Here is a 25,776-nt window from a genome sequence, read left to right as displayed (position 1 = left end):
GATTATAGGCGTGATCTATCGGCATCTGGCCTTATTTTTCTCTTCCCTCCTGCCCCCTCTCATTTTTTGCCTCTTTTCCTTCTTTCTTCTCTTTCTTCTGTAAACTTGCAATTCATTTTCCCACTTATCTCTTGAGCAAACTATTCCCCTCACTTTTTGCTTGCTTTAGAATTCTAATCTTCCCTACTTAGAGTTAAGCTCTCAAGTCACCCCTCCCCATTACAACTGAGCTATATTGAAGAATCTTTACAAATCTTAAACCCGTAAATCATAGCAAAAGATCACCACATTGAACAAGGAACATTCTTTTTTTTTGGCCAGTTGTCGGGGTTGAACTCTGGGCCTGGGCGATGTCTCTCAGATCTTCATCTAAAGGGGAATACTCTACCACTTGAGCCACAGCACCATTTCCAGTTTTCTGGTGGTTAATTGGAGATAAGAGTCTCACAAACTTTCCTGCCAGGGCTGGCTTTGAACCACAATCCTCAGATCTCAGCCTCCTGAGTAGCTGGGATTATAGGCCTAACCTACCGGCACTCAGCTGCCAACATTCCATTCTTGAAAAACAACGACACAGGGGAAGACAATGAAAGAATCATTAAAGCATTGAAGAGGAAGATTACTGATGAAATAAAAGAGCAGATCCTCAAAAATCTAAAATACCAAAAGAAGGTGGACAAATAGCAAGACGAAATAATGAAAAAAGTGAAGGACAAGAGAGACACTATCAATGAGCTACAAAGCATGAAGAGCTTTATGAAGGACATGAAAAATGACATCAATAAAGAGCTAGGAAGCATGAAGAGCTCTATCTCACTATACTAAACAGTTGAAAGCATAGGCAATAGAACAAAAGAAGTCAAAAACAGGGTTTCAAGGGTTGAAGATAAAGCAGAGGAATTAGAACAGTCAAAGGCACTCAGAGCATACCCCAAAAAAGACACTCAGAGCATACCAAAGGGACATTCAAGATCAAATCTAAGTATAACTGGACTATACAAGGGAGAAATAATAAAAACTAAAGGCATTAACCTGTTCAAGAAAATAACAGCAAACTCCCCCAAGCTCAAGTAAAAGATTTAAGTAACTAGTGTTCTGATTAGCTGAACTAGTGTTCTGACTGGCTGTTTTGTGCCCATATGCCACACTTTATCTCAGGCTGAGTAACTTCAAAATAGCACAACACTAGATATACAGTAGGTATTATCAGTCAGAACCCAGCTTGCACCTTCTACTGGGTAATGGGAAAAAAAATCTTAAGAGGCTGACTGCCAAAACCAGTACATTCTTTTCCAGGACTTTTCCTGATCTTAGATTCTTCTATTCAATAGTGCCCTATGGTACATGATCTAGAAGACTGCATGAGGATTTAAATTGTACAAGACATATAAGCTAGAGGTGTCACCTTTGCTATCATCATGAAATATTGACACATTTAAATTGGTGAATAAAGAACAATTTTGTAGCAAAAAGTACATATACAATAATAGAAAACCACCAGGAACACACAGAGCCACAAAAATAAGCTATTAGATAGATCATGAACATTAAGCTAGCCAAATAGTCTCATAATGCTTCTTTAGTGTTTTTAAATTTTTGTAGCAGGTACTAAAATACTAAAAACATTTATAGAGAAGACACATAAAATGAACAAAATTTTCTATCAATTTCTGTTTCCTTGGACTTGGGAAAGAGATCACCATTATCTATTTATAGCTGTGTAGCTGTGGAATACTTGTGTTCTAGCTGGGGTAGTTGAAAAACCACACTCCTAGTCTAACAGAAAGAACCACACCTTTATTCAAAGCAAGGGGTCAATTTTTTTTAAAGGGTGACCTTAAAAATCTTGTAGAAAGAGAACTGACTATGATCCATTAAGCTCACTTTTTTTTTTATACTGCTAGGGTTTAAGAAATGATTTGCACAGCTTGGTAAAATATAGCCATTTTGCAGACAGACTCAGTCAACTGGGCATTTCCTTATTGGCTGGTTGGTGAAGTCCAGCAGGGTCAGTCTCCACCCTCCCAGGGGAATGCAATGCTTTCTCATAAGAGATGCTAGTTCTCTGGGTGGGCCCAGAACAGGATGAGGTTTCAGCTACTTTGAAGCTGAAGAGATCGAGATCACAGATATAACAGTTTTAAGAGCTGGAATAAGGGACTACACAGATGAAATATCTTAGCCACACCTAGTAAATAGGGTGGGGGAAATGCCATTAATTTTCAAGTTGTACTAGTGGTATTACTAGTGATCAATTTTCTATTTACTTGGAAAGATTAGCAGTATGTCTAAAATACATCCAAATTCATTTTAATGTAAGAGACATATTCTTTTTTTTTTTTGTCCGTGATGGGGCTTGAACTCTGGGCCTGGGCGCTGTCCCTCAGCTCTTCAGCTCCAGGCGAGCAATCTACCACTTGAGCCACAGTGCCACTTCCGGCTTTCTGGTGGTTAACTGGAGATAAGACTTTCTTAGACTTCCATGCCTGGGCTGGCTTTGAACCACAATCCTCAGATCTCAGCCTCCTGAGTAGCTAGGATTACAGGTGTGAGCCAATGGCACCCTACTTGAGACATACATTCTTACAGAATACTTTCTCACAACTATTATTTTATAAGCACATGTTCATGGTGTAATTTGATTCAGTGTTTTGTGGTTTTTAGTTTTTTGTTGTTGTTGTTGGTCATGGGGCTTGAAACTGTGTCTGGGCACTGTCCCTGCACTCTTCAGCTCAAGGCAAGCGCTCTACCGCTTGAGCCACAGAGCCACTTCCGGTTTTCTAGTGGTTTATTGGAGGTAAGAGTCACACTTTCCTGCCCCGCTGGCTTTAAGCATGATCCTCAGATCTCAGCCTCCTGAGTAGCTAAGATTACAGGCCTGAGCTACTGGCTCTGGGCTGGTGTTTTTTTTTTTGAACTAGAGATTGAACCCAAAGCCTTTATGATGTGTTGTACTGCTGAACTATATCCTTAGCCCTGCTTATAATCTTTGTGGCTACATGCTTAATTCACTTGGTCATAGGAAAATGATAGGGTTTTATGTAGCCTACTTAGGCTAGCCTTGAAGCTCCATCCTTCTGCCTCACCCTCCTGAGTATAAACAATGAGCATAGGCTTGATATTTGATGAGATGAGAATAAAGGATAACTGATGGGTTTCTAGCCTAAGTATCTTACAGTTTCCTTTTTCCTTCCCTCCCTCCTTAGCATAAATGACTTACTTCCCCCATTCCTTTCCCTCCCTTCCTTTTTTCTTTATCTTCCTTCCTTCCTTTCTCCCTCTCTCTGTTTTTTGGTTTTTTTTTGAGAGCTGGGGAGCAAATCTAAGGCTTCATGCACAAGAGTTCTACCACTGAACTGTACTTCCAGCCCCATTTTATAGTGTTGATTTGAGCTATCTGTGAGAATGATTTAAAATTCTGCTGGAGAGGTAGCTCTAAAAACACAAGGCTTTCTTTTCCATATGGAAACCCTGGAGATTAACTAAACTGTTATTTAATGAGACGGGTTCAGATATACCTGCCTATTTTTGCAAAGTTACTTAGAAAATTGGGATTAGAATTGGGTTAGATTTAGGTAGACTCATTCAGAGCTATTTCAGTCCACAGTGCTACATTCCATTCATATATCTTGTTGGTTTCACAGTTATTCCAGAATATATACAGTGTACATTTTCTTAAAATCCCACAATTATAGGTAGAACCCCAGTTAGAAGGCACAAATCCTATTTGCATTCTTTTGTCATAGCAGACTCTTCAGAGAAATCCTGTCACTGCCAGAAGGATGTGGCTAGATATTATAAGTAATTTCTCATCAGTGAGTAGCCCTAAATATTATATTGTTTTTATAATCCCAATACATGTTATCTTTAGTATTCGTTTTTTTTTTTTTTTTTTTTGAGTCCGGTTGTGGGGCCTGAACTCTGGGCCTGGGCGCTGTCCCTCAGCTCTTCAGCTCAAGGCTAGCGCTCTACCACTTGAGCTACAGCGCCACTTCCGGCTTTTTTCTTTTTGTTTATGTGGTGCTGGGGAATCGAACCCAGGGCCTCAGGCATGCAAGGCAAGCACTCTACCACTGAGCCACCTTCCCAGCCCCAGTATTCGCTTTTTTTAAAGAACCATTTAACTGTCATTGTAAAATTAAATAAGGCCTATATGTTCATCATAGGCAATCTATGAGAAATGTGGGTTGTGATGCATAATTTGGCTCAAATAACAAGTTGACAGGTAAAATGCCAAGAGCTTATTAAAACAGAGTTAATACAACAGTTACAAAGTTTAGGGACAATTATACCTCAATTAAAGAATTCTCAAGAAATTAAGCTTCTTTTAACCATATTCCTTGTGTTAAAAAAAAAAAAAAAAAAAGGAAGCTATTAGGATCACCATCCCAAGCCAGCCCAAGTAGGAAAGTCTGTGAAACTCTTTCTTCCAATTAAGCACCAAAAAGCTCAAAGTAAAGCTGTGTGGCTCAAACGGCAGAAGGCTAGCCTTGAGCAAAAAAGCTACAGGTCAATGCTCAGGCACTGAGTTCAAGCCCCCATACTGGTACATGTGCGCACCCGCTCTCGTGTGAGCGCGTGTGCGCGCGCACACACACACACGCACACACACACACACACACACAGAGGAACTCAAGAAGGCACACATTTGTAATCTCAGCACTCAAAGAGGATTGAGGGCTTGAGGTCAGCCTGGGATACTTAGTAAGACCCTGTCTCAAAAACAAAAAGTTGCCAAGTGCCAGGGACTCAACACCTGTAATCCTAGCTACTCAAGAGGCTGAGATCCGAGGATTGCGATTCAAAGCTCGACAGGTAGGAAAGTCTGAAGCTCTTACCTCCAATTAACCACCAGAAAACTGTAAGTGGCACTGTGGCTCAAATGGTAGAGCACTTGCCTTAACTGATGAGCTCAGGGACAGTGCCCAGGATCAGGCCCCATGACTGACAAAAAGTTTTCAAGAAGGATATAAGGAAGCCAGGTGCTGGTGGCTCATGCCTGAAATCCTAGCTATTCAGGAGGCTGAGATCAGAGGATTGCAGTTCAAAGCCACGCTGGGCAGGAAAGTCTGTGAGACTCTTATCTCCAATAAACCACTAGAAAACCAGAAGTGGCGCTGTGGCTCAAGTGGCAGAGCACTTGCCTTGAGCTGAAGAGTGCAGGGACAGCGTCCAAGCCCAGAGTTCAAGCCCCCCAAAAAAACGACCAAAAAAAAGAAGATATAAGGAATTTTGAGGGAGGTTTATAAAAACGCTTTGTTCATATGACCATATAAGCTGATGCTAAACGAAATGAACCCCAAGATAGGGACACAAGAGATTTTATCTTTCTTGCTGTTCTTTTTAAGGTACTTATAATGTACTATGTGATTTTTGTTTCTTTTGTATGTTCTTCCCCCATGGTATAACCCCTGTTGTCACTGTATTGAATTCTGGTGTCCTGCATCTTGTATATACATTTTTCTAATTTGGGGAGGGGAAGGAAAATAACAAAATGCTGAAATAAGGTTACAGGATGACTCATTGTAACAACGAGATATACAAGACACTATGTTGAAAATGAACTTTACAACTTTGGTTGGGGGGAGGGAGGAGTTGAGGAGGTGTGGAGGAAAGGGATGGTAGGGAAAAAATAACGGAGGGGGTAACAATGCTTGATAGGAAAGGGACTCATTACCTGGCTCATGTAACTGTAACCCCTCTGGACAGTATACTTTCTCTCTCTTTCTCTCTCTCTCTCTCAAAGAATTTTGAGGGAGATTTATGGACAGGGGGAACAGGTTTCAGTGCAAAGAATAGGTTTTCACTGTAAGAAAATGAATGGGGATGAAAATGGATGAACACTTATTAAGGAATATCATGCTCTGAATAATATTATTGTATTTTTCATCAGTTTCATGAATTAGACATCATAGTATCTCACAATAAGGAAACTGAGGTACAAAGAAATGATACAGTGGTAAAAATGTGTGACTAGATGCAAGAACACCCTGGCTTTATTTCTGGGTTCATTTCTCATATTTAGCCCAGAACTTCTCCTGAGAATGTAATCATGTGTGAGTGATAAGAATTTTCCTAAAGAGTCATTGTAAGGGTTGCATCATGGAAACAACTCTGAAATGTAATGCCTGGCTGTCACAAGCAAGCAGCCAATAAGTTGTACTATTTTTGTTTTGTGCTGGGGATTCAACCCAGGGTCTAGTGTATGAAAGGCAAACACTCTCCTATTGAGCTATATCCCAGGTCCAATGTGTTAGCTTTTTTTTTGGTCGGTTGTGGGGCTTGAACTCTGGGACTGGGTGCTATCCCTCAGCTCTTCAGCTCAAGGCAAGTTCTCTACCACTTGAGCCGCAGCACTACTTCCAGTTTTCTGGTGGTTTGAGCCACCAGCACCCAGCTTATGTTAGCTTTTATCATTAGAGTGGCCAAGAAAGGATTCTAAACTGAACTTCTCTACTATAACTGGTAACTTTTATGTCTCCTGGAGATACAGAATATTTCCTTTAATGGTGTACAGAATCCGAGAGATGACAATAAAGCAAGAAGTTGGTCTGACTAACCCTAATTTGAGGGCAGCATTCAGAACAAAGGATAAACTATCATGTAGAAAACCCTGACAAGACGCAAAATACCAGCATTCATCTTGGTATTTGAAGTTTTTTATTTTAGTTTTTTGAGACAAGGTCTGGCTATGTAGCCAAAACTCATGATCCTCCTGCCTCACCTTTCAACTACTGTTACTAGCCAGGCCTGGTGGCTCATGCCTGTAATCCTAGCTACTCAGAAGGCTGAGATATGAGGATTGCAGTTCAAAACCAGCTGGGGCAGGAAAGTCTATGAGACTCTTATCTTCAATAAACTACTCAGAAAAAAGCCAGAAGTGGCACTGTGGCTTAAGTGTAAAGTGCTAGCCTTGAGCAAAAGCAGCTCAGGGACAGAGCCCCGAGCTCAAGCCCCAGGTCTGGCAAACAAACAAACAAACAAACAAAACCCACAAAAACCAAAACCCAAATGCTGATATTATAGGTGTATGCCATGGTGCCTAGCTAAGTTGTTTTATAACAAAAAGATAAATTTTCTACTAGTAGGTAAACAGCTCAATGTATCTTAATTTATATTTTTATTATTTATGAATTACTTTGCTAATAAAAAATGACCTTGCCATTTCTTCTAATAACTTTAAAATACTGATGTCTAATTTCCAAATGAAAATAGCTGCATAGAGCTCCCTCTAGTGTCATGACAGTACTGAAATATAATTTTGTCCTAATATTTACAAGTTTATTCATTCAATACATTAATACATTATTAACATATTAAGCTTGTACCTTGTTGTAGATAATATGTAGTCTCTAACAAGACATTATGGTCCTAATTAGATGGTATCTTCTTGTGTGAACATCTAACACTTCTCAATGTATGCATCTTTCATTCAAATAGAGAGGGCACAGAGTAAAAAGCTCCTCTAAATAAAAGTTCTGCTAAGCAGTTCATCTCACAACCACCACACACATATAGCTAAAGGTAAGCAAATGAAGTAGGCAGCTTCAACTGCAATTAACTTCTGACAACTGCATTAACTTCTTTCCCTTTTATTTTTCCATATATATATATTATTATTATTTTAAATTACATTCCTGGGGCTTGAACTCAGGGCCTGGGTGCCGTTCCTGAGCTCTTTTTTGCTCAAAACTAGCAATCTACCACTTAAGTCACAGTTCCACTTCTGGCTTTTTTTAGTGGTTAATTCAAGAGTCTCATGGATTTTCCTGCCCAGGATGGCTTTGTTATCCTCAGATCTCAGCCTCCTGAGTAGTTACAATTAATTTTTTCAAAAATGGCAATGTGCAAAGCACAGGTACTTATGCTTGTAATTATAACTTCTCAGGAGGCTGAGACCTGAAGATAAGGTCCTTAAGTCTCTTACCTCCTATTAATCACCAAAAAGGCTGGAAGTGGAATTGTGGCTCAAGTGGTATAGTGCTGCTAGCCTTGAACAACAGCAGCAACAAAAAGTTCAGGGATAGCTAATCCTAGCATAATCCTAGGACGTGGGAGACTGAGGCAGATAGATCTGGTTTGTAGAGAGAGATCATGTCTCAAAAGGAAAAAAAAAAGGCAACGAGACAATCTGATAACAAGAACATGAGGCATTCTAGGACATATATAGGTATAATTCCTTGAAACGTTAAATTGATTGTGAATACAAGACTACTACCCATATCCTAAGTCTATAGGTATTCTAAGAAAGGATTCTTTGGTCAAGCAAGCTTAGAATATTCTGGATTAAGCCAAACTAAACTATCTTTACTGTAGGATCTTTCAGAATCTGCATGTAATATGCTAATATTCACAGTGAATCCCCAGTATGAGACACTAAGCAGCTGTTCCCAAATTTACTACTACGAGATCCTTTTTATCCCAGAATACCTAATGATATCTAATTAAACTAATGTTCAACTGAAGAATGTGGGAAATAATCTAAATCCAAATAAAGTTACATTAGTTCCTCTTCTTCCATCATGTCTCTACCCTTTAGATTCAATACATTCCTCTTATCTTTCCTACTTGGTAGCCACTGGTTTTGTATTTTTCTGGCTTAATGATTTTAAAGTGGCTTCGAAGTTTATGACATCATACAAGTATAAATCTCCTTACACACAAAATATCATTCTGTTCTCATTGAAATAGAAGATGCTGCTTTCACTTTTTCACAGACTTTATCTGTGGATTTATGGGAAATTAGACTGAAGTCCTAGATGGAAACAAAGAATAATGGCTTAAGTTCCGATTCAGCTGAAAGATCAGATTACCTCAATCATTTCTGGCCAAAAAAATAGTGCAAAGAAGGTGGGAAACTCTATTCAGAAACAGACTTGAAATCATAATGGAGAAGGAGGTTGATGTGCCCAACTCTAGTAAAGTGATCAAAAGATAATGAATAAGGAAGAGGTAATTTGGAAATAAAAGAGCTTATTGAATCTTCTAGAGTTAATCTTCCCAGATAGCTTTAGTAAGTGGCTGGGACCAATTTGATTTCTAACAAATACAGAACACTCAAAACTAAATGGGAATGACAAAAAATATCTATTTTGGATTATCTGCTTCGTATTATGACTTAGGATCATCAAGAGCAGTTTATCTATTTCAGTCAAGGTTCAAAAAATTTCTTTAAACTAAAGGTGATCTTTTTTTCTTTCAAGTTTTAAAAAAAATTGTTGTTTTGTTTAGTTTGGTACTTTCTCCCTGGAGCTAAGTTTGAGAAAAGACCTTCACACAGGCATTTTAGAGGGACTGATGCTGTAGTATTAAATAAGTAAACATTGATCAAGTAAATCAAGGCTTGATTCATTTTATATCACTGAGTTTATAAATTCTCTTAATAGGGCTGGGAAGGTGGTTCAGTGGTAGAGCGCTTGCCTTGCATGCCTGAGGCCTTGGGTTCGATTCCTCAGCACCACATAAGCAAAAAAGAAAAAAGCCGGAAGTAGCACTGTGGCTCAAGTGGTAGAGCGCTAGCCTTGAGCTGAAGAGCTGAGGGACAGCGCCCAGGCCCAGAGTTCAGGCTCCATGACTGGACCCCCCCCCCAAAAAAAAATAAATTCTCTTAATAAAACTGAATATATTAATGATTTAAAAAGTAACTTAAGCTGGGTGCCAGTGCTTCACACTGGCTGAGATCTGAGGATCACTATTTAAAGACAGCCAGGGCAGACAAACTGGAGAGACTCCTATCTTCAATTGGCCAGCAAAAAGCTGAGTGAGAATGAGAGGACCCTGGGTTCAAATCCTGGTACTTTCAAATAAGAAAAAGTAACTTTGTAATAGGGATCTAGAACTCAATTAAAAGAAATCCATTGGTCCATATTAAAATTAAGTAATTATTTATTTATAAAGTAACAAAAATTTATGAATAAATCTGTTTATTGTACTGTGAAAATGGTCTTGGTATAGGCAAAAACATTATATACTTTGAGGAGAGCATTAAGGACTGTTAAGACAAAAGACAAATTTTGAACTCAATCTTGATTTAAGGGAAACACTATAAATTATAGGCTAGTCTGCATTTAGCATGAACTCAGCTTCTATATATAACATAAAGCATCAAAGAGTACAAAAGATGATGGAATCCAGTAAGCCCATACCTAAATTTTAACTATAAAGCTTCAAGAAGTTTTTGTTTATTCTTATATACTTGTTTTCTTCTGAGACAAGTTGATTTTATCTCCAAGACTTAAGGCCATTCCCTGTAAAGAAGAATGCAAATATTTATAATTATTGAAAGTATGTATAAGCAGTACATTATTATTATTCCAAATTAACTAAGCCTCTATTCAATGTCACTACATCAAAAACAAAACCTAGGGTGTACAAAAACAGACTTAGCAAAACATTATTAAGTCCATTTTGGTGATAGATTAACATCAGTGCTTTAAAAAACAAAACTATGCAAAATCTATCTGACAAACATCCCACAGCAATCAATCTGGTTTTGGGAAAATATTCCAGAATAGCCAGGTGCTAATGGCTCACACCTGTATTCTAACTACTCATGAGGCTGAGATCTGAGGATTGAAGTTCAAAGCCAGCCCAGGCAGAAAAATCTTCAATTAGCCACCTAAAAACCAGAAGTGGAGCCATGGCTCAAAATGCCAGAGCACTAGCCTTAAGCAAAAAACTCAGGGCCAATACCTAGACTCTGGGGTCAAGCTCCATGATTGACAACAACAACAAAAACCCAGACTCAGGAGATAGCCATTTTAAGGAAGCAAAAGTAGTATTTTTATTAAATAACATTCATGCACAAAATGTAAATATGACAGAAGATATTATATTATAGAAATAGGAAAGACATAAATTTTTTCCCTTTTGTTTAGTTCAAAGATGCTCTCAAAATAAAGGTATTGTTACCTGACTCTTTGCACGAATTCTTATATGGCCAGTAACAGCAGCATCTGGTCCTTGGTGAATTGGCTTTTCAATGCTGACATTTGCAAGTGCATCTTCTCCAAATATGGAACGAGCATAAAGGTTGGCTGCCATAAAGCCACAGTAACCAGAAAGGGCCTGGGAGGAATTTGTGATAAATTGAATACTTTACTAGAGAACTACCCACTGACAAAACCAAATAGCATAAGAGAATTGCTATTTAAAATATTAGTTACACCAGCCTCTGGTGGCTTACACCTGTAATACTAGCAACTCAAGAGGCTGACATTTGAGGATCTCACTTGGAGGCCAGCCTGGGCAGATAAAGCCACGAGGCCCATATCTCCAATTAACCAGCAAAAAGAACAAAGTGAAGTTGTGGCTCAAGTGGAAGAATGCTATCCTTGAACAAAAAAGCCAAGAGACAGTAAAAGGCCCTGAATTCAAGCACCAGTGCTAGCACAAAAAAATAAATGTTTCTATGTACTATTTTTCTAATTTTATTTTTATCTCTAAGTACAAATGAGTTGCCATTCAACAAAGTATATGTATCTCTCATACTGTGGCAGTTACAGGATCATATTATAGTTTGCCAAAATTCTACAACGATGCATATAAAAAGTATGGATTTCACTGTGTATTATAAACCAATAAACCTGACTTTAAAAACTGTATTTTTTCCATTTTGTATTTGCATACTTTGATTGTTTACCTCTTATGCCAAACTCTTTTTAAGTTCTATGAAGGAATAGAATACTTTTTGCAGACTTAGTATTTACTAAATAAACTAACATATGAATTAAACCTACTTGTTTTGCAAAAAACTTAAGTTTCTCGTGTGTGTGTGTGTGTGTGTGTGTGTGTGTGTGTGTGCGTGCGCGCGCGCTCATGCGTGCGCGCACAGCAGGCAACCACATTATCATTGAGTTATATCCTCAACCTGACAGCACAAATTTCATTAATAATATGAATACTGTAACACTAACAGAGTTTTATAAAGAAAAAATATTTCTAAATAAGCCTCTATCTGAATCAAGAGAAGGCCAAAAAGAAAAAAGCAAATTTGATAACTCAGTTGAGCCACTGCACCAAGAACGTATAGGATTAATATACTTGAATAGAAAGTTAAGTAGATTTAAACATTTTAAAAGTAACTACTCATTTGCAGGGAAATGGATGGAGCTAGAAGGAATCATGTTGAGCGAGGTAAGCCAAGAACGAAGAGACAAACGGTACATGGTCTCCCTCATAAGTGGATGCTAAATCCAAAAGGTTAGGTGATACGACAAAACTAACAGGACTTAAGAAACAAAGAACTCCCGCTCATCTGGTTGAACCACTACTAAATATCCTCATGCTGCTGATCACAAATATGGTATATAACATGTGAACACTGTTATATATTACAGACTGTGGTAGACAATTTGCTCCAGGGAAGTTAGAATGAACTTGTGACTTTGAAATTATGTAATCATTTAATCACAATCAAAAAAAAAAAAAGAACCTCGGGGAAGGGAGGGAGAGAGGGGATGGTAGGGGGAAAACAATGGAGGGGGTAACAATGTTCAAGAGGAAGTGTACTCATAACCTCACTCATGTAACTGTAACCCTCTGTATAGTAGCTTTACAATAAAAAAAAAAAAAAAAAAAAAGTAACTACTCGTAGTGGGGTGCCAGTGGCTCATGCCTGTAATCCTAGCTACTCAAGAGGCTGAGATCTAAGGATCACGGTTCAAAGCCAGCCTGGGCAGGAAAGTCTGTGAGACTCTTATCTCCAATAAACCACTTAGAAAACTGGAAGTGGTGCTGTGGCTCAAGTTGTAGAGTGCTAGCTTTGAGCTGAAGAGCTGAGGGACAATGCACAGGCTCAGAGTTCAAGCCCCACAACTGACAAAAAAAATTAACAAAAAAAAGTACTTTTAACAGAACAAGTTTTTCTTAAGTTGAATTATAACAAGTAGATACTAGAAGAAACATAAAAAAGCCAGAAAACGGGCTGGGAAGGTGGCTCAGAGGCAGAGTGCTTGCCTTGCATTCATGAGGCCCTGGGTTAGATTCCTCAGTACCACATAAGCAGAAAAAGCTGGAGTGGCGCTGTGGCTCAAGTGGTAGAGCATTAACCTTGAGCTGAAGTGCTGAGGGACAGCGCCCAGGCCCAGAGTTCAGGCCCCTCCACCACCAAAAAAAAAAAAGCCAGGAAACTAATGTACTACTCAATCAGATATAAGGATATTCTAAGCCTGGCGCTGGTAGCTTGCTGGTGGTTTATAACTGTAGTCCTAGCTACTCAGGAGGCTGAGATCTGAGGATCACAGTTTAAAGGCAGCCTGCGCAGAAAAGTCTCCATGAGACTCTTATCTCCAATTAACTACTCAAGAAGTGGAGCTGTGGCTCAAAGAGGTAGAGAGCTAACCTTGAGCAAAAAGAGCTCAAGGACAGCACCCAGGCCCTGAGTTCAAGCTGCATGTCTAAAAACAACAAAAAAAAGAATTTTCCAGTCAAATTTTACCTTCTCTGGAGTGAGGCACTTCATGTTGGTTGACTTTAGTATGTGCTGTAAATAGTCATTTAGATCAATCATATTGGTGTTAACTGTTACCTGGAGAGGAGAAAAAAATGTATTAAGATCATAAATCATATGATGAGATATTATGAATCACTATTTTATCCCAGAACTTCCAATTATTTATGGGAAGAGAGAACAACAAAAAAGTAGATGACATCTACAAAATCCAACTTGCAGGCTGTTACCAGGAATCTGGTATCAGTGCTTTCAGATGTAGGTAACTTCATAGAAGATGAACACAAAATATACAAAACAATTCAAATAAATCAAAGCTCAAAGGAACAGACTTCCTCAGTGGGTCACAGAATCTGCAAGGCCTCTTTTGGACCTTAGATTCAATGGTAAATTATTGTTCATCCATAAAAGGATAGAAACATATCTATAATGTTTTAAATATTAAGAACTACAGAACTGCTGCTTTATTCTATTTGCCATAGAAAATTACATAACTACTTGCATGATTTCTACATAAAGCTAATTTATAAGAACAGATAATAAAAGACTAACTTTGTTTTCCCATTCAAATTCGGCCCACATCTGACGGAATTCAGCATCGGTGCAAGTTGCTGGCTGGATATAGTCCATGATGTCAATGTGGATATCACTGAGAACCACACAATTTCTGTCACTTGCTGCTCCAGAGACATCATAAACTGTAATATACATGTACAAAAAGGTCCACAATCACAAATGAAAACTTCAATTAATTTTTAATATGCCCAAATAATAATTATGATAGGAACAGATATTTATATAATAGTGTAAGTTGGGTGCTAGCCAAAATGCTTTTCCAGTATTTTCTACCTTACAGATGAAGAAACAATGGTAGAAAAGTTAAATAAAGTTGCTCAAGGTCACATAAGTGATAAATAGTCAGGCTAGGATTTAAAATCAGACACCTGTTTTTTTGGTATTAAATAAATTTAGTAAATTTAATGCATTGAATATTTGTATAGCAACTGTAGTGTGCTAGGTGCTGAAGTGGATACACAAACAGCACCATGCTTCCACAGTAGGTGATCAGCTAATGTATTTTTTTTTCTACCTCATACCTGCCCTCCTTTTTCTAAACTAATTTTGTTTTGGTTTTAAATTTTTATTATTATTATTAACTTTTTTATGTGGTACCGAGGAATCAAACTCAGGGCCTCATGCATGCTAGGCAAGCACTCTACAATGAAGCCACATCCCTAAACCCTAAATTAGTATTTTTTTAAGTAAATACTGCTGAGCTTAGTACGTATATTTTTTGCTTCTACAACTCTTCCACAATAGAAAGTTACAATCTGATTGCAGTCTACCTTTTCTCTTGCTATTCTCCCATTCCTTCTATATTCTGTGAAAACAGAAGGTTATCAACAGTATCTTCTTTTAGTTTTTTTTTTTTTTTTGGGTCCAGTCGTGGGGCCTGAACTCTGGGCCTGGGCGCTGTCCCTCAGCTCTTCAGCTCAAGGCTAGCGCTCTACCACTTGAACCACAGTGCCACTTCTGGCTTGTTTTTTGCTTATGTGGTGCTGAGGAATCGAACCCAGGGCCTCATGCATGCAAGGCAAGCGCTCTACCACTGAGCCACCATCCCAGCCCTCTTCTTTTAGTTTTAAGCTGTTTCTAAAAGTAAACATCTTTCATAGCAGAGAAGTGCTACCTCTTCTCTTCAGAACTTACCTTCCTGACAGCTGTGATTCCTGCTTCAGTTCAAGAGCTAAATTTTTCATTATTATGTCTTTACCTTTCTATTCCCTTAATAAATTGTATTTCTTACACTCAAAAAAAATACTCAGAGGTTTCTTTTCTTTATTAAAAACAAACAAAAGAAACTCCAAAAAAACAAAAAGTCTTAGCTGCAGTTGGTGATGCAGGCCTGTAACTCACAAGTTCCAGACTGGCTTGGGCTACTTCTGAGATCCAGTGAGAAAAATGGAGTTCTATCTCATCTTTACCCTCTCTTCTAGCCACTGTTTCCTCTTATTACTATCAAAGCCATGGTCTTAAAATTGTCAACATTCACTATCTTTATTTCTTCAACTATTTAGCATTCAAGCCACCACTACTACCCAAGACATGCTACACAATGTTTTAAGATCAGCAACTCATAAATGCGAAGGATTCTCTTTCATACTGTAGGCTACCTGACTTTTGAAGTTTCAGATACTTCTTTAAGATTTTACTCTAAGCATATTACAGATTCCTTTTTTTTTTCTTAATGTTATCTCCTACCCTGACCAAATCTTTAATATTACCATTGTCTTGGACTCTGTTTTCAAATGTCCCCTTTGTACTATTTATAACCTTCTCTGGGGGAATTATTTGGTTTTTATTTTGTGATGCTGGGGATTAAAACCAAGGCTTCATGAAATTTACCACTGAGCCATTATCATGTCCTTCCTATTGCTCCCCCCCTTCTTCCCTCCCTCTCTCTCTCTCTCCTTCCTTCCTTCCTTCCTTCCTTCCTCTCTCTCTCTGTCATGCTAGGAATAGAACCTAGGGCCTTGTACATGCTAGGGAAGCACATTACAATATAACTACAATTCAGACTGCTTCTTTAGCTTTTAAACAAATTATTATTATTTGAATTTCTTTTGCAAGTTCCAGATTCACATCCAACTGCCTTTGGCTATCTTTAGACACGTGCCTAAAATTTTCTTTCAAATTTTATCTTCTTTTTTATGCTTCCTGTTTTGTTGAATCAAATAAATAACAACAACCCAATAAATTCAATCCACAAATCAGAGGACTGCTTTAGTCATGTCCTCTTCAGTCAATGATGATTTCCTTTACATTGATTACAATAAACTCTTCTTGCATTCTTACCACTACTCTATGGGTTTCAGCCTTCTCTTACTTCTCACTTGGGCTTCTGCAAAAATCTACTATTTAATCTTCCTGTCTCTTCTATATTGCTATATAGTAGAAAAATTTAATCATGTAGGCTGCTCATTTATAATTTCCCAATGTCTCCCCTTTATTTCCATGGACAAAGTCTGAAAACCTTATTATGGCAAATAAAATATGGCTCCCAATGACCTTCCTAATTTCAGTTTCCTCTCACTATCATCCTCTAATCCATTCTAAACTCCAGGTTCTCAAACTACTTTCATTTGTTACTGCTGTAACCTTATATATTTGTAGTCATCTACTGATTTTTAGAAATTTTAATTAAAGCATGAGCTTCTCTATGCAGCCTTTCCTGACCTTTTCCTCTGTGAACTAGCCAAATTCCTCACTGACTTCTACTCTGCCTAGTATAAAAGCACTTAAGAGTTATGTGCTGTGAAAAAAATGCAATACATCCCTGTGTAATACTGCACACTATCTATTTTATAAACGATTTTCCCTTACTTGATTATCAACTATCTGAGGCAGAACCCTTTGTTCCTCAGCATTGTACATCTATCCTTATGAAGGAAATTTTGAGAAATTATGCTTATTGACTGAACGACACCGCACAAGTTAATCTCTAGAATATGCTTGGCCACACATGCCAATGCAAGTTTTATTCTCAGCTCAAATGCTATCCTTTGATAAGAAAATCCTTTTCCTTTATTTTTTCTATATGACCCCAAAGTACATGGCATATTAACTAGCCTTTATCACAATGAATTGTAATCATTTATCTCCTACCCACCTCCTCATTTTAACTTGTAGTTTCCTGAGAAGAGTGACTCTGTATAGATAATTTTTGTATTTACTGAGTTATGCACCTCCACTCCTTTTATCTAGAACTGAGTATAATGTTTGGTACAACATAGTGCCTCATAAGTGATAAATGGATTCTTGTGGTCCTTCTCATGCCCATAATTAATCACTATAAAAGTTCTTTGATAAAAACATTTAAAAAATTCACAAACCATAAAATAATACCTTACCTATATTGCCAAAAATTATTCCATTTTCTGTTGATGCTACCTTGACATTTGCTTTAATATTTGCAAAATCATGAGGAGCAAGAGTCAAAGGAGATGGTTTTTCCACAAGTTTCAGATCCCCTAAAGGAGAAAAAAAATTGGCATCTTTAAAATAAACATACTAACATAAAACACTGAAAGTATAAAACAGTTTTTAGCTAAACAAGAAACATTGAAAGTATGTGATTCAAATACTATGAGGACAAAATAATTTAATATCATTATTTATATAAGTCTGCACGTTTTCTTTTAGAGATAATAGGATTTCAGAGTAACTATGAGCTTGTGCGAGAGGAATACTTTTGAGTCTATCTTTTTATTTTAATAAATGAATATAAACTTCACAAAGATCTTAAGCCTTAGACTTCATTACAAAGAAAGATAAGGATTTGTATATTCTTTTTTTTTTTTGTCAGTTGTGGGGCCTGAACTCTGGGCCTGGGTGCTGTCCCTCAGCTCTTCAGCTCAAGGCTAGTGCTCTACCACTTGAGCCACAGCACCACTTCAGGCTTTTTCTGCTTATGTGGTGCTGAGGAATCAAACCCAGGGCCTCATACATTCAAGGCAAGCACTCTAACACTGAGCTACCTTCCCAGCCCCAGGATTTGTATATTCTTAAAGATATAGTTCATCATGCTATGCTGAAGAAGGTAAAAGTACATTTTCTTTATTGTGCTGATACTAGGGCTTGAACGCAGGGTCTGGGCACTGTCCGTTGGCTTTTTCTACTCAACGCTGGGCCTCTACCACTTCAGCCAGCCTTATTTCCAGCTTTATGCTAGATTAACTAGATAAGAGTCTCATGCTTTATCTGCCTGAGCTGGCTTTGAATGGTGATCCTTAGATCTCAGCTACCTGAGTAGCTAGAAATATAGGTGTGAGCCACTGGAGCATAGCTAAAGAGTTATTTTGGTATAGTTTTACTGTTATTGTATACATCACTTGGCATTTGTTGAGGGCATTGTACCATTTCTATAAACACTTCACTTTTTTGTTGTTGTTGTTGTTGGTCGTGGGGCTTGAACTCTGGGCCTAGGCTCTGTCCCTCAGCTCTTCAGCTCAAGGCAAGCGCTCTACCACGTGAGCCACAGTGCCACTTCTAGTTTTCTGGTGGTTAATTGGAGATAAGAGTCTCACAGACTTTCCTGCCCAGGCTGGCTTTGAACTGTGATCCTCAGATCTCAGCCTCCTAAGTAGCTAAAATTACAGGTGTGAGCCACTGGCACTTGGCTTTCACATTTTAAAATCTAGATAAATGTTTTTATTAATAAGAAAAAAAAATCACATGATGCTAAGTATAATAATGACTTTGGACACATATAATAAGACACAATATGCATTCAGAAAATATTTAATTCTGTACCAAGGGAAAAAAAATTTTAAGTATCTTAGTAAATATGTAACTTTAACAGCTCTTGTTATATATTATAAAACTGAAGTGGGAATTAAATCCATTTGAATGTGCCAAGATCATAAACAAATCAGTGTGACAAAAGTTTATAAATAGCCAGCTCCTGGTGGCTCATGCCTGTAATCTAGCTACTCAGGGAGCTGAGATCTGAGGATTGCAGTTCAAAGCCAGCCTGGGCAGGAAAGTCCATGAGACTCTTATCTCCAATTAACCACCAGAAAACCACCAGTGGCACTGTGGCTCAAGTGGTAGAGTGCTAGCCTTGAGCTGAAGAGCTCAGGGACAGGACCAAGCCCAGAGTTCAAGCCCCACAACCAACCAAAAAAAAAAAAAGTTTATAAAGCTGAACTTGAAGGCACTTAAAACTTGATTCAAAATGTCACAAAATACACAATTTTTATACAAAATTTGTGCATTTCTCATAATCAATCTATTAAGATTTACTACACAAAATACCTTTCCTTGATAAATATTCTTACCTAGAGTAGCTAACTCTAATGTGCAGTTCTGCAAAGTATCGCTGGTTTGATTCACAACAAGTACATCCAGGACAATATCATACTGATTGACATGAACATAAGCTTCTGCATATACAGGATCTGAGAAACCTGTCAACTGGGTGACCTGGAAACACAAAAATGGAGACATAGTCAAATGAATTATAGAATTTATCTAAACATATACCTAGCCAAATGATTAATAATTAACAGATATATATCATATTGAGATAGACTTCATAAAATGAATTTGTAATTCAGGAATGAAAAAAGGAAACTGGAACAATTAGAAAGAAATTTAGCACTTAAAGTTATTCAAACAATATAGAACTTAAAACACTAATTTAAAAGGTGACATCCAAGCCAGGTCCTGGTGGATCATGCCTGTAATCCTGGGTACTCAGGAGGCTGAGATTTAAACCATTCCACGCAAGAAAGTCTGTAAGATTTTTTTTTTTTTGGGGGGGGGGGTCCTGTCATGAGGCCTGAACTCTGGGCCTGGGCACTGTCCCTCAGCTCTTCAGCTCAAGGCTAGCACTCTACCACTTGAGCCACAGCGCCACTTCCGGCTTTTTTTTTTTTTTTGCTTATGTGGTGCTGAGGAATCGAACCCAGGGCCTCATGCATGCACGGCAAACGCTCTACCACTGAGCCACTTTCCCAGCCTCTGTAAGACTTTTATCGTCAATTAATCATAGAAAAAGCTTGAAGAAGAGCTGTGGCTCAAGGGGTAGAGTGCTAGCTTTGAGCAAAAGAAGCTCAGGGACAGTGCCCAGGCCCTGAATTCAAGCCCCAGGACTGGCAAAAACAAACAAACAAACAAAAAACCCAAAACAAAAAGTAGACAGATGGCTTATCTTATAAAATGATCACTGATTATTAGGGAACCCCAAATTAAAGCCACAATAAGATACTACCACAAACACCATTAGGATGGTTTTAGAATAAAGAAAACAAAAAAAGCCAGAAAATAACAAGTGTTAGAAAACATGGAAAAACTGGGATTACTGTCATTGCTGGTGGAAATTAAAACAACAGCTGGTATCAAAAACAATATGGAGCCATAAATGATAAAAGTATAAAATAGGTCCTGTTTAGTAGTAGGATTGGGAAGTTAAATGTCGAGGTTAAAAGGAGATAAGTATGGTCAAAGTGCTTTATATACATGTATGAAAATACAATAATGAAGCCTGTTGAAATGGTTTTAAGAAGGGATGGAAGGATAAGGGTGATAGAGCAGGTGGGTCTGATAAAGGTACTTTGTGGGAATGTCATAACAACATTCCCTTGAGCAACTAATTTTTTTTTTTTTTTGTCAGTTGTGGGGCTTGAAGTCTGGGCCTGGACGCTATCCCTGTGCTCTTTAGCTCAAAGCTAGTGCTCTACCACTTGAACCACTGCAGCACTTCCGGTTTTCTGGTGGTTAATTGGAGATAATTGGACTTTAATTGGACCTTCCTGCCCAGGATGGCTTTGAACTTTGATACTCAGATCTCCGCCTCCTGAATAGCTAGGATTACAGGTGTGAATTACCACAACTAATGTATTCTTAAAAAATAAAAGCAAACTCCAAATAGTATGAAGCCATATGTTGTAGGGCATGCCTGTAATCTGAGCACTCAGAAAGCTGAGGCAGGGAGATCTTGAGTTCCAAGTCAGTCTAGCCAATATTCTGCTATTTTGTATTACATAGCAAGAGCTTGTCTCATAAAACAAAAATAGCAAGGGAAAGGAAAGAAGGAAGGAAAGAAGGAAGGAAAGAAGGGAGGAAGGGATAGAAGGACAGAGGGAGGAAGGGAGAGGGAAATGGTGTGATCATTCTCCAATAAAATTTAAAAAGGAATCGTCTTCTGAGGGCTGAGAGCATGGCTCAAGTGATAGAGAAGCTACCTAAAAGAAAATCCCAACAATGCAAAAAAAGAATTGCCTTATAACCAGCAATTTTACTTCTGAGTATATACTTAAAATCACTAAAAGCAAACACTTAAACAGATATTTGTGCATCCACATGCATAGCATTATTCACAATAACCCAAAATGGAAGAAATCCAAGTATCCATCAAAGCATAAATAAAATGTGCATAATATACACAATGTATTTAAAAGGAAGAAAAATGTGAAACATGCTATAACATGAGTGAACCTTTAAGAGATTCTGTTAAATGAAATAAGCCAGTCAAAAAAGGATGAATGGTAAATGGCTCCACTTATATGAGGTACTTAAAATAATCACAATCATAGAAAATCCCTGCTAGAGACAGGAAGTGCAAATGAGCATGCATTGTTTAATGGGTGTAGCGTAGTTTCAGTTTCACAAGATGAAAAAAGCTCTATAACAACGTAAAGTTAATTTATGCTGTGAAACTATACACTTAAAAATGGTTAAGATGGCCAGGCGCTGGTGGCTCACGCCTGTAATCCTAGCTACTCAGGAGGCTGAGATCTGAGGATTGTAGTTCAAAGCCAGCCTGGGCAGGAAAGACTCTTATCTCCAATTAACCACCAGAAAACTGGAAGTGACGCTCAAGTGGTAGAGTGCTCACTGTCAGCTGAAGAGATGAGGGACAGTGCCCTGGCCCATAGTTCAAGCCCCATGACCGACAAAAAAAAAAAAAAAGGAAAAAATGGTTAAAATGCTAACCTTTATGCTCTTTTTTTTTGGGGGGGGGTCTGGTCATGGGGCCTGAACTCTGGGCCTAGGTGCTGTCCCTCAGCTCTTCACCTCAAGGCTAGCGCTCTACCACTTGAGCCACAGTGCCACTTCTGGCTTTTTTTTCTTTTTGCTTATGTGGTGCTGAGGAATGAACCTAGGGTCTCATGCATGCAAGGCAAGCACTCTACCGCTGAGCCACCTTCCCAGCCCTAAACTTTATGTTCTGTAATTGTTACAATTCAAAAAAAAATCTATTGCTATCAATTTCCAATTATAACAGAAAATATTTTAGTTTTGCTACTATCTTGAACATAAAAATCGATTTGAGATTGTTTACTCAGTTAACAAATGAAGGACGACCCTAACTCACTGATTTATCTGGGATCTTTGTGTAATAGCTTTCCAAGTGCTAGGATTACAAATGTGAACCATGATACCTGGGCTCTGATCCTTAAATTTATATATATTTAAAAGAGTAGACTTCAGTTCCTAATAAAATCCTGTAGGGAACAGAGTGCTTGCCTAACATGCATGAAGCTCTGGGTTCAATTCCTCAGTACCACATAAATAGAAGAAGCTGGAAATGGCACTGTGGCTCAAGTGGTAGGGTGCTAGCCTTGAGCAAAAGAAGCTCAGGGAAAGTGCCCAGGCCCTGAGTCCAAGACCTGCAGAAAAAACAACAACAACCCCCCCTCCCCCCCCAAAAAAAAAAACCACCAAAATAATGGAGCTACTCAAAAGCAGGTAAGCAGGGACAGAGTTGAGATCTAGGTGTAGGGAAAGAGGCCAGAACCCTGAATATTCAGCTTCCCTTTAAAACCCTAACTTCTGAGGATTTCCCTAATTCTAATTTTTTTTTTTTTTGGTCAGTCTTGTGGCTTGAACTCTGGGCCTGAACGCTGTCCCTCAGCTCTTCAGCTCAAAGCTAGCGTTCTACCACTTGAGCCACTGCTCCACTTCCTGTTTTCTGAGTGGTTAATTGGAGATAAGAGTCTCATGGACTTTCCTGCCTGGGCTGGCTTTAAACTGTGATCCCCAGATCTCACCCTCCTGAGTAGCTAGAATTACAGGCGTGAGCCACTGCCACCTGGCCCTAATTCTAATGATTAAGTTTATGATAGATATACAACTGGTTCACATTATAAAATTATCTAGTAGATTTACAGTAGTATCATATATAAGTAAAGTACTTTGTCAGTTTTTTGAAATTCAATTAAGCCTTTGTTTGTTGGAGACAAAGTCTCATTATGTACCCCACACTGGCCTGGAACTCACTACCACAATCCAGGCTGGCATCATACACATAATTTTCCTGACTCAGTCCCCCATGTACTGGGATACAAGCATGTACCATTACACCCAGCCCATTTTAATTGATTAGCAATCACAGTGACTTGATAAAAACAGATGCTAGAGCTGGGAGTATAGCTAAGGAAGGCCTTGGGTTCAATCCTTAGTACTATAAAAAAATGAAAAACAAAAGATCTGATTTTACATAACTACTTTCCTTTTTAAAAAAAAACAATAGGAGCAGCAACTTCCTCATTGCTTTCTTAATTAGCAAATTTAAATAATTTATAGCATATCTGATATTTTGTTACCTTGTTAAGTTTGGATGCTAGAGGATCTGCTGCCTCTTTCCTCTGTGTGTTACCCATTGCTGCCAACAAACTCAGCTGAAACTGATCTTCCTTACAGTTCATTTCATTCTTAGCAGTTAGTTGCATGAAGGAAATAGGGTCATCAGGTTGAACTGTCACATTCCTCTTTTCAGATTCTTTCTGTGTTGAAAAAACAATACATGTTTCTTTATATGGAAAGAATAAACTTTTGCAGGCCTTTAATATGAACAGCTTCTCAAATGGGGAAAGCCCCCAACTGATAACCCACAACACTTTATGGCCTTATTATGTAGACCCTACCTTTTGAGATAGCTTCTCTTCTTCAAGTTTGGCAGATAACATATGAGAGAGAGATTGTCTGCATTCCTTATTGAAAATGTCATTCATTAAAGGTGAACATTCAGACAAAACCTTGAGGCACAGGGATATTCGGTCTACATCATCATCAGTAATTGGCTTCTTAGGAAGAGAGGATTTTCCCAAATGAAGGATAGTTGCCATGAGCAGCATAGCTTCAGCAACAAAAGACTAGAATAAGAGAAACTGGTTATTTAATGATTCTCTAGTTACAGTGATGTCACTTTATTATAATTCACTTCAAGAAATACAGGTAATCTTTTATTTCATTTGGATAAAATCTTAAATCCTTTAGACTTTATTTCTGTAACATCATTTTTAAATTTTTTAAAAATTTTTTGTTGGTCATGGGGCTTGAACTCTGAGCCTCGGTGCTGTCCTTCAGCTCTTCAGTTCAAGGCTAGTGCTTTATTGCTTGAGCCATAGTACCACTTCCGATTTTCTGGTAGTTAATTGGAGATAAGTCTCATGGACTTTCCTGCCCAGGCTGGCCTTGAACCACAATCCTCAGATCTCAGCCTCCTGAGTAGCTAGGATTACAGGCATGAGCCAGAGGTACCTGGCTCTGTAACATCATTTTGCATCTTCTTTCTACTTTTACTAAATTATCTCAAAATAATTTTTTTTTTTTTTGGGTCCGGTTGTGGGGCCTGAACTCTGGGCCTGGGCGCTGTCCCTCAGCTCTTCAGCTCAAGGCTAGCGCTCTACCACTTGAGCCACAGCAGCACTTCTGGCTTTTTTCTTTTTGCTTATGTGGTGCTGAGGAATCAAACCCAGGGCCTCATGCATGCAAGGCAATTGCTCTACCACTGAGCCACCTTCCCAGCCCTCTTTTATTTAATTTTTAAATCCAGGATCAACTTCATGAATTTGATTTGACTATTATTATGAAGGACTACTTAGTCCTTTCTAATCTAGACCAATTTTCTGCCTGTTTTCAATCACTCACATTTTATTATTTACTTATTGTTCCAGAGAATTTTTAAAAAATTATCTTTACAGAAACGGTTGTTCAAAGGTTTTCCAACTTAACATGTCAGTTTATGAGCACAATGTATTTTAATCAGAGTCAATCCTTCCATCATTCTCTTCCATTTCTCCCCAACACCAATCTCAAGTGACCTGGTTCCATTTCACATATGTACATTGAGTATTATGGGCATATTCTTCCTCTCTCTATTTATATGTCCCCCTTCCCTTGCCCTCTTCCACTATGACAAAACATAATTCAGCTTCCTGGTATTTATTTTGTTATATGGTAAGTTAGTTGTTCAAAGGGGTTACATCATTGGAATCCTCCCTTGCTTATATCCAACTTTAGTTGATTTGTGTTCATATCCATATGGCCCTATGTATGTTTTTACATGTTTGTACTTTAGATCTAACATCCACATAGGAGAGAAAACACGTAATCTTTGTCCTCTGAGGATTACTTAGTTCATTTAACATAATTGTTTCCAGGTCCATCCACTTCCCTGCAAATGCCATATTTTTCTTCTTGAGGAATTATATTCCATTGTATGTTTGTTTATATATATATATATACATAAGTATGTATGTATGTATGTATGTATATCATATTTTCTTGATTCACTCATCCACAGTAGGGCATCTGGGCTGTTTCCATAACTTGGCTATGGTGCATAATACAGCAATGAATATGCTGTGCAAGTACTATATTGTGACTTGTAATTTTTTTGATAAATTCTGACAATGATATTGCTGGATCACATATATATTTAGTTTCTTGAGGAATTTTCAAACTGCTTTCCTAGTAGTTGCACTAGCTTACCTTTCCACCAACAGCACAATAGGGTTCCTTTATTCCCACATCTC

General features: G+C 38.2%; 1 protein-coding gene across 1 annotated transcript in view; it reads right to left on the bottom strand.

The window, feature by feature from the left end:
• Positions 1-9,867: 9,867 nt before the first annotated feature.
• Positions 9,868-25,776, bottom strand: part of Copb1 (COPI coat complex subunit beta 1) — a 47,538-nt gene continuing 31,629 nt past the window's right edge. Inside the window, exons 15-22 of the mRNA XM_042691384.1 lie at positions 23,884-24,111; positions 23,563-23,742; positions 19,291-19,435; positions 17,362-17,481; positions 14,003-14,148; positions 13,439-13,528; positions 10,912-11,067; positions 9,868-10,247 (exon numbers count right to left, since the gene is read on the bottom strand). Coding sequence (XP_042547318.1) covers positions 10,188-10,247; positions 10,912-11,067; positions 13,439-13,528; positions 14,003-14,148; positions 17,362-17,481; positions 19,291-19,435; positions 23,563-23,742; positions 23,884-24,111 — 1,125 coding nt within the window. The 3' untranslated portion in view covers positions 9,868-10,187. The remainder of the gene's footprint in view (positions 10,248-10,911; positions 11,068-13,438; positions 13,529-14,002; positions 14,149-17,361; positions 17,482-19,290; positions 19,436-23,562; positions 23,743-23,883; positions 24,112-25,776) is intronic.

This window comes from Dipodomys spectabilis, unplaced genomic scaffold (genome assembly GCF_019054845.1).
Source record: "Dipodomys spectabilis isolate Male_0828 unplaced genomic scaffold, ASM1905484v1 ptg000145l, whole genome shotgun sequence".
NCBI classification, from domain to species: domain Eukaryota; kingdom Metazoa; phylum Chordata; class Mammalia; order Rodentia; family Heteromyidae; genus Dipodomys; species Dipodomys spectabilis.
This window is presented reverse-complemented; position numbering and strand designations above follow the sequence as displayed.